General features: G+C 40.6%; 1 protein-coding gene and 1 long non-coding RNA gene across 2 annotated transcripts in view; one reads left to right on the forward strand and one right to left on the reverse strand.

Moving 5' to 3' along the window:
- dpy19l1l (dpy-19-like 1, like (H. sapiens)) overlaps positions 1–17,545 on the reverse strand; it is a 29,924-nt gene that overhangs the window by 11,907 nt on the left and 472 nt on the right. The window contains exons 2-12 of the mRNA XM_023393435.2: positions 17,155–17,179; positions 16,966–17,053; positions 14,117–14,254; positions 13,138–13,258; positions 9,241–9,334; positions 8,909–8,966; positions 7,296–7,387; positions 6,035–6,134; positions 3,247–3,324; positions 845–931; positions 563–622 (exon numbers count right to left, since the gene is read on the reverse strand). Of these exons, the coding sequence (XP_023249203.1) occupies positions 563–622; positions 845–931; positions 3,247–3,324; positions 6,035–6,134; positions 7,296–7,387; positions 8,909–8,966; positions 9,241–9,334; positions 13,138–13,258; positions 14,117–14,254; positions 16,966–17,053; positions 17,155–17,179 (941 nt within the window). The remainder of the gene's footprint in view (positions 1–562; positions 623–844; positions 932–3,246; positions 3,325–6,034; positions 6,135–7,295; positions 7,388–8,908; positions 8,967–9,240; positions 9,335–13,137; positions 13,259–14,116; positions 14,255–16,965; positions 17,054–17,154; positions 17,180–17,545) is intronic.
- On the forward strand, positions 11,125–13,510 carry LOC147817589 (uncharacterized). Its single transcript, XR_015436235.1, has 2 exons — positions 11,125–12,935; positions 13,082–13,510. It is a non-coding gene; the product is annotated as an uncharacterized LOC147817589 (long non-coding RNA).

Consider the following 17,545-nt stretch of genomic DNA (forward strand, 5'->3'; position numbering starts at 1 on the left):
TTAGTTCCTCTGAATGAGAGCTCACAAAACCAAATATTAGACAGGAGTCCAGAATCAAGGCTGAATTATCAATAGTGTGTCTCAAATTAGTCACTCTGGTAATTTACTGAATTCAAACATTTAATATAAAATGGCTGCATGTGTTTTTTTTTCTTGGTAGAATTAGTCCCTTCCTTAAACACAAGAAGCAGAATTTTAATTCTACTTGATTATTGGAGATGGTGGAGAACATGGATTAAATATGAGGCCCGCAACTCAATAATATAGAGGAATTTTCTAAGCTGTAATTACTTCAATGTCAAACTGACAGCATAAATGATTATGTGGGGATTCTTGGTTTTCTTATTCTCTCTTTTTGTATCCTTAATACGTTCATTTTTTTCTCTCTCCTACAATTTATGTTGATTTATTTTTCTTTCCTCGTTTCTCTTTCATGGTAAAACATTCAAGTATTTTGAAAAATGTCAGAATTATGAACATCATCATAAGCAAATATAAAAAGTAGAGTAAGTGAGTGTAGTTAGGACAAAAAAACACAGAAGCAGGAGTCAGTTGTACGCACCCAGATGACGATGCCGGGTCTGAAAACTTGAGCGAACCGATCCCTCAGTGCGACGATCGCCTGGAAACCCCCCCCCCCCCAAAAAAGGAAATTAAAACTTTAAACTCACCCAAAATGATAAAGCAGCACATACCGTCTCAGTCACGGCGTTCTGATTTCAGTCCATTTCCTTTTACTTGTACAAATGTACTCATTACTTTGGACTAACTTTTCCTGTCAGGCCCCATCTATCTCAGAACATTCAGCGGCCGCACATACATCAGACGACAAGGTCCAACTCACCCAGATGGAGACGAGCGAGGAGGCGTAGAAGGACGTGAGGAGCATGGAGTTACCGAACATCAGGATGAAGCAGACGCCGAGCGTGATCTGTGGGGGAGGGAGGGAGGGAGGGAGGGAGGGGGGTGTGACAGGAAGAAGGTGTTATTGTGATGAATAACGCCTCCTTAACATCAATCGCGGTGGTGAACAAGGCTGTGGACTATGCGATCCGGTGGCTTCATGTGCATCATCTGTGTGTGTAATTAGAAATAATGCTCCACACGCGAGCTTGGCAGGGAGCTCGGAGGCGCAGCCAGCGTCTGTAGGTTTTCACTGGTCTCATGAAAAACACTCTGTGTCTCTACAGCAGGAGGGTGGTCTGGGGTAGATCGCATTAAGTGCCAACAATACGTCTTTCTGTGCCACAGTGTTGTTGAAAACACTCCAGAGATTTAAAGCAGTGCATTAAACTTTGAAGAATCGCAGAATATAATCCTATTACATTAACTTTCTGATGCTTAATCCCACTGTGAAGAGTGGAATAATGCTCCACTCTGTATTATGTAGACAGCCGGGTGACCAAAAAGGACATTTTTGCTGTGTTGAAACAATCAATATATTACAGAAAATTAATGGTCAACCATTTTTTAGAACTGATTTGGGCTGCAAAAAAAAAATTCTCGGTTACGTTCTTGATTTATTGACGGGTCCATAAAATAATGAAGAATATCCATCACAAGTTCACAAAACCTAAGATGACATTTAAATTTATTATTTTGTCCTGTAACACTCACTTTCACTTTGAGAAGCTACAACCTGTGATTTTTTTTTTTTTGCATTTTTTTCTTAAAAAGGTCCAATATTTGAGTAATTACCTGTATTTAATCTAAAGTTTTGATATCCATATTAAATGTATTTGTGGTTTTAAGTCACAAAAACTATCTCAATATAGTTTTACATCTCCTTTTCTCTCACACTTCTCTCTGGAGCCCTCGCAAGAATGGGGCGTTTTGTGTCCGTTTCTGAGGCCCTCTTCTGATTGGCTGGTCAGAGTGACGCACGGGCACGCCCACCACAGGTAATGGATTGTAGCCTACTACTGTAGAACTCAGTGGTAGATGCGAACAGCAATGGTCAGTCGGCGATGAAATGAGCCGAACAGACTCAGGTATTTCAGAAAAGTCCTGACGGCTGGTTTTAAGTGTCTGAATACAGGCTGTGTGCATTTCTCTCTGGACTGAGGCTTTGATACTGTCACAGTATTAATATAATAATAGTAACACATGGGAATCTATCTTTATATTATATGGGACCTTTAATAAAAGAAAAATGACTTGAATATCAAAATTGTTGGAGATTAATTTTCTGTTGTTCAACCAGTCGATAAATTGACTTTCACGTATTTAACTGAGTAACTGTGTCTTTTTCAAATTAAAGTACAGAGAATACTTTGGGGTCTGAAGGCGTCACTTTGGGAACAGAGAAACTATTGTTTTACATTTAAATCTGGAAAAATAGACGGATTCATTGATAATGAAAATATTAGTGATGTGGAGCACTATCGCAGTAGCGTGCGACTCTGTAACAAGTGACTCTGCTCAGCATCGTTAACAACTCTGTAGGTCATACAGGACACACGCCTGGTCGTCTGTGTGTTCTTGAACACACACACACACACACACACACACACACACACACACACACACACACACACAAAGCCAAAGTCATCATTGCCAAGCTCTGTAAATTATGCAGAGCCATATGCCTTCCTCTGACACAAATCTCCACCATCTTACCACAAAGGGCCTCCTCCTTATCTGTGGAGCACACAGGCCCTGGCTAACAGCCTGGCATGCTGAGGGGATTAGGGGGAAAGAATGTGGAGCAGAGGGACGAGCGGCCAGAGTAACACACACACACATACGCGCACACACACAAAAACATCTTTACACATTCTCACATACAGAGATATACTTTTGTCCTTGGCAGAGTGAACCACATATCCTCCCCTCTTTAATGCTAAAAAGGCACTGGTACACGCACACGAGCATAATTAACACTGAGGAAAGTCATTCCCGTCTCCACCGGCGTCGTCCTTCCAGCTCGTGTGAAATTCTTCGAGGCGAGGAGGCGGGTGAGATAAAGAGAAGTGAGGCAGAGCACATTACACCTCAGAGGACAGTAGCTGGAAAGACTTGTGTTGGGTGCAACACATGATCCAAACACACACACACACACACACACACACACACACACACACACACACAGCCTTTTCCTCCTAATTTCAGTGTTATTCAGGGTGTTTTTCTTAATTAATTCTTAATAATTTAACACAGTGCCTCTGCATGATGCACCAGCGACCAGTTAATGTCAGGTAAGGAAAAAAGAAACACTGCAGGATTTGGAAGAGACATCTACTGTACCATATGTGTGACCAGGATGGACTGCATCTTGGCGGCGCCGAGGTAACCCAGGATGTAGGAGGCAAACAGAGAAGCCACCTGAAACAAACAAAATAAAAACAGTCAACCACACACTCCAGAAAACATCCATAGTCAATAAAAATGCATCAGTATATTATATGTATTATATTAGTCAAATTTAAACCACTGGGTTTTCAACTACTACATCTGCTTACAGATAGGACACGTAGACAGTTTACAAATCTCAGCTTTATAAATCCCTACAAGACGCTGTGTTCTTTACAGCAACCAGTCAAGGTAAGGATAATCGATCAATCAAAATACGATAAAATAAAAATCTGAGAACTGAAACTAGGACTGTACTCCCACTGTAAAGCCTCTGTTTTCATGACTGTAAAATGTGATAACGGCGCAGCAGTGTGTGTTCTCACATCTGCGCTGCCAGACACTGTGATGAGCTTGATGTGGGTTTCTTATGAATAGTCCGCCCACTCTGTTCAGCTTCGACTAGAGAGCACGGCACCTGTGACAGACAGCGGACAGAAAGATCTCCTTCCTGTTGTCTGCAGAGCTGCACAGGGCGCAGAGACCCAGAGTCTCCATAATGGCACAATGATATTATATAAGAAGCATATAATAAACTCACTGTTGCGTAGCTACAACAGAACATGCTTCTACACGATAAACTCAAACTCATATAAAGTTGGATTAAGTCACAAATGAACAGCAGTGAAAGTAGAAAATAAGAAAGTTACTATAAACTATACTGATGTTAGTAATTACATTTTAATTATGTTAAATCCGACATGGACCAGGCCTGAAATGATAAAGTCTGTAGCTTCACTGAGTTAAACTTTAAAAGACCATTTTAACACCACACAGAATGTGATTTAATTCTTGTTTCACGGTCACACTGGCCCATGTGTGAAGGACATGCATCAGCGAAAACCAGCAGGGATGATATAGCCCTGAATGATTTACCAAGTGCAGGAATCTATTGACATTTATATCACATTTTTGTTGCTACGTCCAAGGTGTATCACAATCCGTCCTAATAATATCATTAATTAATCATTAAACACAATATGAACCTGGATAAGAGTCAGACAATGGATGGGTAAATGGATGGGAGGATTAACCGACTAAAAAATAACCTTACGGTCCACATGTGAATATTAGTGGTCTGCAATAAGGGAACTAAGACCTAAGAGAATATTTAAGACCTTTATAAATGAAGGACATTTTTGAAATCACTGCTTTCTAAAGACCCATTATGTAAACCAGTGCTGCCGTTCTTCATTTCAGTGCCTGCTAATATTGTTTCTGTTTTTATGGAGTCCTGCTGAATAATAAAACACATTTCCTGTTGCCTCCATGAATATATATTAGACAAATCTATTAACACATTTCAAGTTTACACTTTTCATAAACATGTAATTAGTATTCTTTAAATAAGTCACTTCATGAAATTACACACCAACGGTGTATGAGTAATATTGTTGAGTGTTTTCTGTTGGCAGCTGATGGATCTCCATGGTGAGAAGAAATCTTACAAATTAACTTCTGTTAGACTGTGTTGAGATTCATTATATCGGTGGCTGAGATGCCTGTTAGAGCGTCAACCCACACAGCTCATTATCTCTAATTAGTCTCACCTTTACAGTCTTTAGATTTGGCCTTTTTCTGCGGTGGAGTTAGTGCCCTAAATATATATTGTGCATCCACTCCACATCGGTGGTGCATGTGTAGCAGTTGATTCATTGAATACAAAACGGTGTTGCGTTGATACTGAATAAACGGAAACAAAATGAACCGTACACTGAATAAATATGAGGGGTATACAATAATAAAGGGGATATGAGGGACCATAATACTGCAGAGATCATTACTGTCAGGCGTCTCTCTCTTTGTAGACTGAGGACTGAGCAGTGACGGCGCATGCACAGCATCTGGTTTGTTTACACACAAGCGTGGTTGAGGTGTTCAATTAGCATCTTAGAAAATATAAAAACAAAGACATAATGGCTGTTAAATAACTCGTCTCTTGTTAAAACGGCCTGAGGGAGCCGCCGGCAGCGTGGGCTGAACTGTTGCTGAGCACAGATGCTCGCAGCAGTGACCCCTTTGTTCTGGAGTCAAGGTTAAAACTGCAGCTCTTCTATCTGCCAGCCTACACTCTCCAACGTATTACTTTCCCGTCTGAAAGAATCTCAACTCCACAGCCTCAACTACACCACCTCTAATATTATTGGGTTTTTAGATGCATATTTTTCTACTGTGTGTTATAAGAGCTTGAATAAAATGAAGATGAAAATGGTGTATTCTTGTAATTTCACCTCTCTCTCAGGGCTGGGCAGTTAATCAAATTTTATTTTCGATTACGATTTTGTCTTCCAACGATTATGAAAACAAGATAATCGAGATAAAACGATTATTGTATCACATTCTCTTTTGCACATATTTTGTTTATTTGTTTTTCTATTGAATTGTATTTAAAGTTGAAGAAAGTCCACTCAGTAAATGCTTGTGTTTCCAAAGTCAATAAATAATCGTGTTAAATAATCGTGATCTCAATTTCTTTTGCCATAGTCGAGCAGCCCTACTCTCTCTGTCTCTTCTCTCTCTAGTCGATCCTGCCTCTTCATTTCTTTGCCAATGTCTGAACTCTTTCCCTCCCTGTCGGAGTCCTCTGGTCTCTCCAAGTCTCTATTCTCTCTCTCTAATCTCCTCTGTCCAATCTCCTTTCTTCCCACATTCTCTCTCAATGTTTCTCTGGCGCTCTGTTTACCTGAGTGAGCAGCACAAACTGGGCGAACTGCCAAGGCAGCATGAAGCACAAATTGGAGATGCCCAGAGCGACCATGGCCGTCCTGCTCGGGTTCCGTGTCCTGGGGAGAGAAGAGCGAGACAGAAGAGGGGGGGGGGGGGAAGAGAGAAATAGAAATGGAGTGGTGAGAGAGTGTGGGTGTAAAGGAGATAAGAGAAGATGTATTAAGACGACTGAGAGAACACACACACACATACAAGCACAAACGTTCAAATTTCACTTTGAGTGTACTACAAAGACCTGGCTATGTAGTGAGAAATACAAACTGTTAAATTGATATGAGTCACAGTTTACCGACTGCACTCGCACAACTCGAGGTGGCGTCCGCTGGCTGAAGTGCAGAGAGAAGATTACTGGTCTGTGACAAGTACTTTATCTCACCAAAGAGCCTGCTTCAGAGGAGCAGGCTGACAACAGAGGCAAGCTCCACTTCACCCCAGTAATTACAACACAAAGGACAAACTGTTAGAAACTGTAGCTTGTGATGCTTTAAGAGGGAAACAGCTCTCTGATCTCCTCTGGTTATTTCACATATTTACAGTTCAACAGGCTGTTAAATGGAAAGAAAACCACATTCTTCTCTAGCTTTTTTGATGGATCCACGTATCACAAATTTGGTCATTCTTCAACAGAAATAAAAAATTAACACTGTTACACACAGATAGGTGGTGCGGCAGAAGTAATGAATAGAGGACACCTAGACGAAGCTAATTTGTAGCCCACACATCGATGAGGCTTTTAAATCGAGGTTTAACGTCCAAATAAATAACTTGATAGAACAGGACAAATAAAACTGACTGTACACGTGTGAACCCTGACATCCTGGTGTGTGCGTGTAGTATGAATCCAGCCTGTGCGAACGTAACAATCCAAGCAAAAGCTGTTCAGAGTTCACGTCTTTGACTTTTTTGTCATTGTTTGAGCAATTGTTTCACTTGTGGAGTGAAGACACAATAAAATGTAAATCACAAGCATAAAGATACAATTGGATTCAAGGGAGTGAATACCAAATGTTCACTGAAATAAAAGATTAATTACACAGGGGGGGTAAGAATAATGGCAATGTAATATTTCAACATAAAATTAAAGAAAGAAAATGACTCTTCTTTATTTTGGTATTTTTTATGTGCTGATGTGGAGAATTTGCCAACAAGTAAAAGAAAAAGACTTATTGGGGACATGTGGAGGAGTGATTTCGGACAGAGACTGAAGGTGAGTTTACCGTAGGATGTAGGTGAGAAGCAGCATTTGCAGGACTAAGAAAGGGTAAGCGAAGCTCTCCCTCAGCGGTGGAGTCCACATCACACGGGTGCTCTGATAACAGACAGGAACACATACAAGAAGAAGTTATTAAATCCTGTATGGACACATGATTTTGTGTTAATACACAAAGACGAGGAGGCTCGTGTGTTCTTCATGGAGACCTTTCATGGTCTGGGACGTTTCTACCATCCGTTTACTGATGTGTTTCACATTCTTTCTGCTGCTGGCAGATGTTTCTCAGAGGACTGACATTACATTTATCTGGCAGATGTTTTTGTCCAAAGCTTTATTTATTTTATTTGTCAGCAGGTTGCGCTGTTTCCTGCTGAAAATGTTCCTACGTCTCGTATGACATAATACTAATATGTTTAGTGCAGAGATGTCCTCAGCAGATCCTCCACTGGTATCAACTAAAATAAAACAAATCAAATACTTATGCTTAACTGTTCTGTTTTCTACCAGCTGCTGCTGTAAAGCTGATCTTCTTTATGACAAGCCATGCACTCAGCCAAAGGCCATCTGTGAGGGAAGAACCTCCACTCTGTAACACTTCTGTAGAAGTGACACACTGTTATTTCAGTGTGAGAGGATGCATATCTAATCAACACTGCAGAGCTTCTGCTCCTATGTATATATTTAGTTTTAACCTGTATACCGAGCACCGGAGGCACACAGATTTCAAGCAAAGACCCCTAAACTGACACCATTTAGACTACAGGCCCCCCCACGTTACCCCCAACTGGTAAGATTTTTGCTTTTAGATGTTTTATTACACAAAGTGTTTGGAACCCATGACCATAATAATCATACATTCTGGCATTGTGTTACTTATGGATCGATAATAATGGAAATGAATTATTCCCCCTTTTGCTAGGGACCTCCAGGAACCCCATCAAGGACCCCTGAGGGTCCCCGGACCGCACTTTGAGAACCACTGGTGTATGTAATGGATTGGACTCTGTATCAGCAGATACTCTGTATTAAAAGGACCTGGATCTTTATAGAGGAACTAAAACAACGTAATCGATCAGTTTTCTGTCCCCTGGCTGCTACATATTCTAGATGGTTTGTAAAAGAAGAACTTCACTCTGTCACTTGATAAAATCCCACACCATTACTTCTACACAATAACACACTTCACACTATAATCTCACACATGTTTGTCACCTCAGAGCATCTCATTGAATGTGAAAATCCTGCTCCTGAAATGTCACAAAGGGTGTCTGAAGGGACGGAGAAACACTGAGTGTAAGTGTGTGTGTGTGTGGTTGAAATGTCAGTGTATTGATCCGGAAAAATAGAGACTCGCTATTTGTTCTGGAGGAAACTGGAGAAGAGGAGGTGGGTGGAGGGACTCAGCTTTGAGTGCCAGCCCAAAACAACTCTAAGCTCCTTTGAGGGCTGAAATGAGCTCCTATTAACCACCCTCTGCTTCTCTGAGTGCTTTTTCATTCTGAGTTTTACACATTTCAGAGGCTTACACCCAGAGAGGCTTCCACTGAGCTACAAAGCTTCGCCATTTAAAAAAATACAGACACCGATAGTAAGGGGGGGAAAGGACTGTGCGCTCACCTCGCCGTGATTGAAGAAGAAACACATTGTGGTAACAATACCGCCCAGCCGGCTGCCACTAGAGAGAGAGAGAGAGAGAGAGAGAGAAGACGAAAAAAAAGAAAATGGGGATGCATGATAAGAGAGGCAGATAGCAGCAGACAGATTCAGAAAGGTCACCCTCCATCCGATCTTTCAAATCCATATTTTTGTCAGGTGCAAACCAAAAAACAGTATTTTTTCTGTCTGGGTGTGACAGCTGAGAGATGAGATGGACCATATAATTCATCCTCTCCTCTCTCCGATGCCCGCCGGAGCGTGACAGGACAGAGCGCCGGGCGGGAAGGAGCTACCTGAGGTAGGCGCCGTAAATGAAGAACAGGCTCATCATCACGCCGTTCAGCAGGAACACACAGGCCACGTAGAAATACGCCGGGTCACCCATGCCTAATGTGCACAACACACACACACACACACACACACACACACACACACACACACACACACACACACAGAATGAAGGATTACTGATGGAGACAAGAGCTTGAGGAGACTAAAGCTGGTTCTACAAAGATCGATCAATTAATGAGACAGTAAACAAAAGAATGATTTGACAACTATTTTGATAATTGATGAATCATTGACTCGTCGTTTATCAACTGAAAATTAGCTAAATATTAGCATGCTAACACACTAAGGTAAGATAGTGAACATGGTAAACATGCTAAGAGCTGCTAAGAATCAGCATGTTATCACTGTGGACTCTTCTTTTAATACATTGTGAAATTTTATAGAAAACATTAACGAAAAACATAATTAACAGATTAATAACTAATGATCACAATCATTAGTTGCAGCTCTGACTGTAAGAGGAGATGAAACGGTGAATCTTTTTTCTGAGTTCTGCTGCACCTTCAGTCTTTACTAATGTGGAAGTGACACAAGTCTCCTTCAAACTGTGCCACTTGCATTCTGGGTACGGTATAATTTGGAGAACTCCAATGTGATTAAGTCAGGTCAGTGCAAAAATAGCCCCTGAAAGAGGTAGCAACTCTGCAAAGCTCCTGGCCAGGATGATAAATTCACGGCGCTCTGCTCCACCTACGAGGATGCCACATACCCTGATCCCCTGCTGCAGGTTTTTCTGTGGCCTGAGTTTATTTTCAGCCACATTTTCCCCCTTCTGTGATTTCATGTTGGCTCCAAAGCACCATTTAGAAACTGTCCCATGCACAAAAATCTACAGGAGACATACAAGCTCTAAAATGTACAATTTGTGCATGTGCGTACAATAATTTGTGTTTTTCTGTTACATGATTGTGTGACCTTAAGTATGCAAATACTTCATACTTAGGTTTATGAGGATTCTGTGAGCTGTGTTTTGTTTGATCCATGTCACATACAAAACTTACTGTCCAGGGTCTAACTCTGAATAACGATGCACTGAATCACGACACAAAACACTATCATGCTAAAATATAAAGAACGGCGCAGCTGTGCAACTTGCAATAAAAAAGATTTCACACACCGAGGTCATTCATGCTTAAAAAACTCCCTAACAAACGACTGGCCATATTTTCTGGTGGGAAACCGGTGAGGGATCATAAAAGGAGTTTGGATTTTACTACACAAAACAGTTGAACTGATACTAGAGAACATTTAACATCTGGGTAAGTCTTACAGAACATATTGCCGTTGACCAACTCGTGTGTTAACCAGCAGCAGGAGATGTAAAATTAAAATCACACTGAATAATAATGAGTTGAGTTTTGATACAGAAAACAAGGTTCCTCAATTTGTGGCAGTGGGTAAACGCAGGGTTTTCATGGCAACAAATGGACTTTACTTCACACCCATATTTAAACTGCATTTCAAGCACCATCGAATAATTTCCTCTCAGCGACGCTGCCAGACAAAATTAGCAGGCACACGGAGCAGATTGACAAGGCTGTAATGACTAACAAGATACGTGGAAATGTGCTGACATTACTAAGAGCTGTTTCATCAACACGATGTGACTGGAAATTACCAGAAAAACCACTGAGAAAAAAACGAAAACAAAAACACACTGGGAAAAAAACAACAACAGCTCAGCCTGAAAACCGAACAGATTCTCTGCCCTTCACTGTGTCGTTCTACATCTCATGAAACTAATACAGCGACTGACTGTTACAGTAAATGTTTCCTCTTTCTGACCGTTGGCTCTTGTGCAAGGCAGCTTGCGTCAGGTTTATGTAAACACTGTGAAAACATTGACCCTGCAGTGGCTCGCTTCACTAATGAGACTGACAGAGACTGACAGAGACTTGCAGCTCAACAAAGGAAAGCTGAAACCTGTTTTTCACTTGTTTACTCTCAGCAGATTAACTGTTCTGGGAAATGCGTCTGAAAATAAAAAAAAAAAACTACTTCTGTGTAATATGTTAACATTTTTCTTTCCCTCAGGGCTGCTGTCATGATTATTGTTTCCCTTGCTGCTGCTGTGTTCTACCTGTTGTTCTGCCATGTTCTGCCATGTTGTTTTGCAGCTTTTCAGTCTTTCTTTGTTAATATCAGTATTCTATCTCATCTAAGTTTTTTGTTTTTTTGTATGGACAATAGTGCTGAAATGATTAGTCAGTTAACTGATTACTTATCTACTATCAATTGGCTAGAATTCTAATAAGTAATTAATCGTTTGAAGCCATTTTTCAAGCAGAAATGTGAAACATCACCTAGTTTCATCTTGTCAAATGTGAGGATTTGCTGCTTTCCTTTTGTCTTATGTGACAGTTAAGTCTTTGATTCAAGGAATATATATATTACTCCACTTCTCGGCCGTGCTAGTGACTTCCGTGTCTCTGCTGGTTGCCTGGCAACCTCACAGACCTTTTACATATTAAACACACAAGATATAATGTGTTAATTAGTGAGAGTCAGAGCTGCTGGAGGATAGATTTTGTTATCTCTGGACAGAGCCCAGGCTAGATGTTTCCAGTTTCGATGCTAAGCTAAGGTGAGTTTTTCACTGCATCGGAATATTTTTCTACTTCTATTCTACTTCCGCAGATCTGTGCCTCGACACAACCCTGTCTCTGAGCTCTGCAGGCAGCTCCTTCACCTCGCGGCCTGGTTACTGCTCTGATCTGCACTGTCAGGTGTGAGACCTTATAAAGTCAGGCGTGTGCCTTTCCACATCATGTCCAATCAGTTGAATTTACCGCAGGTGAAACTTCACAACAAAAGGGTCTGAATACTTATGTCAATGTCATATTTCAGTTTTCTTCTTTTTAATATATTTGCAAAACAAAATTCTAAAATTCTGTTTTCACTTTGTCATTATGGAGTATGGAGTATAGATTGATGAGAGATTTTCTTTATTTAAGCATATAAGGCTGCAACAGAACAACATGTGAAGGAAAAAATTGAAGGGGTCTGAACACTTTCTGAATGAGCTGTAATCATCTGCCGGCTCAAGCCTTATTTTGAACAGACAGATGTGAAACTGCTGTGAATCCACTCATGGAACTCTTGGCAAGAAAGAAAATAAGCATATTTCCTAAATGCCAAACATTTTTTCTGGCTCCAGCTCTTCAGTGTGAGGATCTGCTGCTTTTTGGGTTCTTTTTTTTTTTTATTTTGCTGCTTTATCTCATTTCAATGTCTTGTTGGTGAGACAAAAGCAGTTTAAAGATCTTTGACTTGTTTCACCATTTTCTGACTAAACAATTCACTGATTAATTAAAAAAAGTAATCAGATTAATCAGTAATGGATATAATTGTTGATTGCCGTCTTAACTTTTAATATTATTCTTGTGCTTTGCTTTTAATCTGTGCATATGAAAAAATCATACTTGAGGATTAGAGTAAAAAATCTGATCCTTTAATAATCTGTTGAGCAAAAACAGGAATTAAGAGTGCTTGATGGCTTTGTTCAGTTCCTTCTATAAAATTTATTCATTTTCTCTTAACTGGCAGCTCCTCATGAGGCCGCTCTGACTGCGCCTGTCCACGAGTGAAGAAAATCATCTTCAAGACTGAAGAAATTAGTCATCCGGTCAATTCAACAGTGAGAGTACTTTGAATGTCAATGGAGCTCCAGGCAGTAATGTGATACTATGTGCTTGGGTAATGTAGATACACAACCTGCTGTGGGTCTGTGTTTCTGTGTGTGTGTGTGTGTGTGTGTGTGTGTGTGTGTGTGTGTGTACGCAGGCACCGATGAGCCTATTTGAGACTGGAGACTGGAGCTCCATGGCGACAGTCTTTACCTTCGCAGCTATCCACAGGAGTGAGTCCCTCTCCTCTGTTGATGGACCAGCACATCTTCGTGGGAATCCCAAAGTAGCCCATTACACCTGTGTACATCCGGTACCAGCTGGCCAGGACCACCTGGGGAGAGGGGGCGGACAGCGGGAGACATGACAGCCAGTGAAAAGCCTATTCAAACAACATGTCTGAAAGGACCTTTCTGTCCTGTTATCTCTGAGGAGAGCAGACACATGGGATTCTCATTGTACTCCTGCAGAAGTCGTTTACTGACTGCTTCCCTGAGCTGGAAATGTTGATCTTCTCTGCACTGCTTTGTGGATTAGCTCTGGTGAATCCAGGAAATAAAAACAGCTCATTAATGAGTGAAATCAGTTTTAAACTGAGTTCTTGTGCTGCCTTGTAATATTGCTCAGTTGTACAACCTCTGTCATACTCTTTGTTGGAAGGTGCTCTTCTTTCTTTTTTGGCTCCAATCCTGATCTGAGTCTTTTTATATTTATTATTACAAACACTCAGTCCACTCTGATGATACAGTGGTGTTTCTGTACAGAGTGCAGCTTCTTCCCTCACAGATGATCTTTGAGTACAGAAAGCAGCTGCAGCGTGCACATAAACCAGACTGGAGTAGCACAATTAACCGAGCCGTTAGTTGCAGCCCTAAACCAGACAAGAGGCAGGTTTAATTTTGGCCTGTCCTTGAGTTAATGAGAAGCTGCTTCAGCACTTGGGTGTTTCTACACTGCCCTTTGCTAATAAGAAGCTCAGTGGATCCATGTATTTTAACTGAACTCAGAGACACTCACCATTGCACCAAAAAAATAAAAGAATTTGTTGACACTGATTTGTTGTAAGATTCAAACTTTTAGTGTGGAAGATTTTGACAAATTGACAGTCTGATAACAACAAATAAAATAGGTTAACAGTGACATGGGTGACGCTACCACACTGCAAATCATATGAATAACATGTCAACATTACCTCTGGATAGAGATTAAATCTCTTCAGTGTGTTAATAACCAGGGGATACTCTGTCAGCCGATCGTTCATGACCATGTGGAGGCCGTCCAGGAAAGAGGGAGCCTCAATAATGGTTTTGTAATAGGAATAGTACAGACCCTGGAACCAAGACAAAGTACATATGATAGATTAAACTCATGAACTCAAAATGAGAGAGAGGTTTGGTGGTGAATGAACCCAGGAACTCATTACTGACTTCTGTTGCATGGCAGATAAACAGAGACTCCATCACCATTTTTCAAATTCCTTGGAACACACATTAATTGAAGTGGAAAACTAACATTGAACACATCACTGTAAAAGCTCAACAGTGACTATACTTCCTCAGACGTCGTTAAAAACAAACAAACAAACAAACAAAAGAAAAAACGGATCAAGCAACAACTTCTCGTTGTGTTTTTCTCAGCCATCACCGACTCCATTATCACATCCTCTGTTAACAAGGCAAACCACGTCCCTCAGCTGAATCTCTACACACTCACAGAACTGCAAAGCGAACAGACAAGATCATCTCCGACCCCTCACATCCTGCTCGTCACCTCCTCCAGCTCCTTCCCTCTGGGAGGCGCTACAGGTCGTCGTCCACTAAATGACTAAACGTTTCACAAACAGCTTTTTCCCCTTAGCTACTAGGACCCTGAACTCCTTCCTGTAGCCCCTTCCTCACATTTCAGGAACGTGTATTCCCGCGATTGTCTTTTGTTGTCCCATCTATCCATCTATCTGTCTGTCTCTGAAATGTCAAGTGAGTGATGGAGACAGGCAGAACAAGAGAAACAAAGGAGAAAGCAGAGACTCAGGAGGAGACACAGCAGAGTGATCCAGAGAGACAGACACTAAATATAACTCTACAACAGACAACTCAGACAGAAGAAGCAGGAGTGAGTTACACAGACTCACAGCCCATCTGGTAGCACACAGCAAGAAAAATATTCAGCTTACATATGATTAAACTGTCACCTTCAGTGTCATCTCTTAAAAAAGGTTGTGAAGCCTGAGCTGCATGTCGAGCATCAGCAGCTTTTACACAGTTGTTGCGGTGCATTAAACATATGCTGTATTAAATCACACATATTTTTTCAGATCTTGCTCTTATGCAGCTGACTTTGCAGCATCCGAGGCAAAACGTGACAGAAAACCACAGATATGAGGCATGTGCCAACATTTTATCACAGCATCTGTCAGCTGCAGAGTCCACAATTGTTTATACTGTTATGAGAAGAAATTATCATTTTCTCTGACTGTGCAGATGATACAAAGTTGAAGGAGTTGAGCTTTGGTCATATAGCTCTTCTGGCTTGCGAATATTCTCTTCACTTGAAACCTGTGCAACTGACACACAACACCTCTGCATTTTTATCTGTTTTGGCTCAATCCACAGGCTTTCAGCTCTGTGGGACTCACAGGTCGAAGTTCACCTTCAGTTCAGCTTTTGCTTTGCAAATTCGCTCCGTCGTCAAATAGAAATACTGATGCAAGATGTCAACGTCTTTATTCTAGTGCTGTGTCATCACCCCTGTTCTGGACAATAATCCACTGCCAGATTACAAACTGCAGAATCGCTCAAATGGACTCTACAGTTTTTGATCACGCTGCTCAATATTTATTTATAAACCACATTCGAACCATGACATCACATCCTTTTCTGAGGCTGAAAGCTTTTGAACAGAAGGATAAAGCAACAGTACCTTTATGGTGACTAGGGCTGAAAACTCACAATCATATTTATTATCTTTGATATACACTTATTTTCTTTTCCTTCTTCTTCGATTAATTATTGTCAGAAAACATAGAAACATCCTTGTACTTAAGAAGCAAATGTCTTGTTTAACTAGGGAATGATCTGCTTGATTCAAACAAATGACTGATCGTCAAATAGAGATACAGATTAATTTTCCGTCAGTCGACTAATCGATTAATGATTTCCGCTCTAACGATGACATGTCCTCACATCTTTCTGGATATGTGCACGTTGCCTATCCACCACAGCACAGTACTTACTAGGTTGACTTCAGAACCCAGTCACACACAGCATAACAAGAGTCTCATATCAACAGAATCACAGTATTAGAGCTTAAATAACAGACTGAGTTTGAGTCATTTTTCAAGCAAATATGTCAAATATTTCCTGGTAACAGCTTCTCTCTGTTTTATATGTCTATAAATTGAATCTCAATTGGTTTTGGACAGCTGTTCATACAAAACAGGTATGAAGAAGAAGAATGAGATATGCTGCACATTTTTCAAAATATTCTGACATATTATACCTAAAATGATTAGAAAAAAATCCATCCATCCAAGTCCTTCTTCCATGCAAAAATGTATTCTAGTCTTAATCTGATACTAATATGATGTTTCAGCTGTCTGTGCTAAACAAATCATGAGGATATCTACCAATGTTACAGTATCTGTTAACACCAAATTAGCTTGTTTGCATGCTGAGCTGTGACACAGGGAAAGTAATTAACTAGCAAGTAGACTTCTGACATGTCATATTATCTTCAGATAAACTCTGAAATGTATTTTTTACACAGAATGACAACTTTAGGTTTTGTCCCCATTCACTTACAATGAAAGGACTTTTAAGGGATCTCTTGATGGCCAGTATGGAAGAGGAACAACTGCAGCAAGTAAAACCTGTTACAATCTTTTACGATTACTGTTTTAAGACAGACTTGAAAAAATGTGAACTTCTCCTTTAAGATTAATCAGTTTTGTACCTGAAATTCTACTTAAGAGTCAAGTGTATGGCTGTTGGCTAACATCAGCCTCAAAACACCATCCCCAATAAAAAACAATGAAGCATTTACCATTTCTGTCCGAAAAGCCATCTCCTTCTCCAGGTTTGACAGATGTGAAAAGTGTCTGTCATTCTCAAACAGCTGTGAGAGGTGATACCTAATCAAAAGGAGGAGAAAATGTGTTAAACAAGAAGCTGCATCTCATAGCAATTTACAGCAGTGCTGTTGGAGTAATGACATGCTGATAGAGCAACTTACCAGTGCAGATATCCAGTCAGAGCAGCTGTGGACAGAGAGAAGTAACTTTCAGTGTTGCACAATAAATCTCACTTTCTGTTTGTAAAACTGCTATGACATCCAGAGAAAAGCCACTGGGGTGGAAACTTGGATAATGATATTTCCTGTATTTACTGTGGTGCATTTCGAGGAGAAATCATAGTAATATTAGCTTGAACTTTGCCAGAAAACCTGATAACACGTGTGTAGCTGCAGAGAAGAACCCAGGGTACTTTGATGGGATTTTGATGAATGGCAACAATAGGAAGCTAACTGGTGAGCTAGTGTTTAGGTGAGCTAACGTTAGCCAACAGATCAGCAGCAGCGATAACTTAATTTAGCGGCTCCGCTAATGCTAAAAAAAAAAAACACA

This window comes from Seriola lalandi, unplaced genomic scaffold, assembly GCF_002814215.2.
Source record: "Seriola lalandi dorsalis isolate HSWRI2012SDOR001 ecotype SW California unplaced genomic scaffold, Sedor1 jcf7180002054934, whole genome shotgun sequence".
Lineage (NCBI taxonomy): Eukaryota > Metazoa > Chordata > Actinopteri > Carangiformes > Carangidae > Seriola > Seriola lalandi.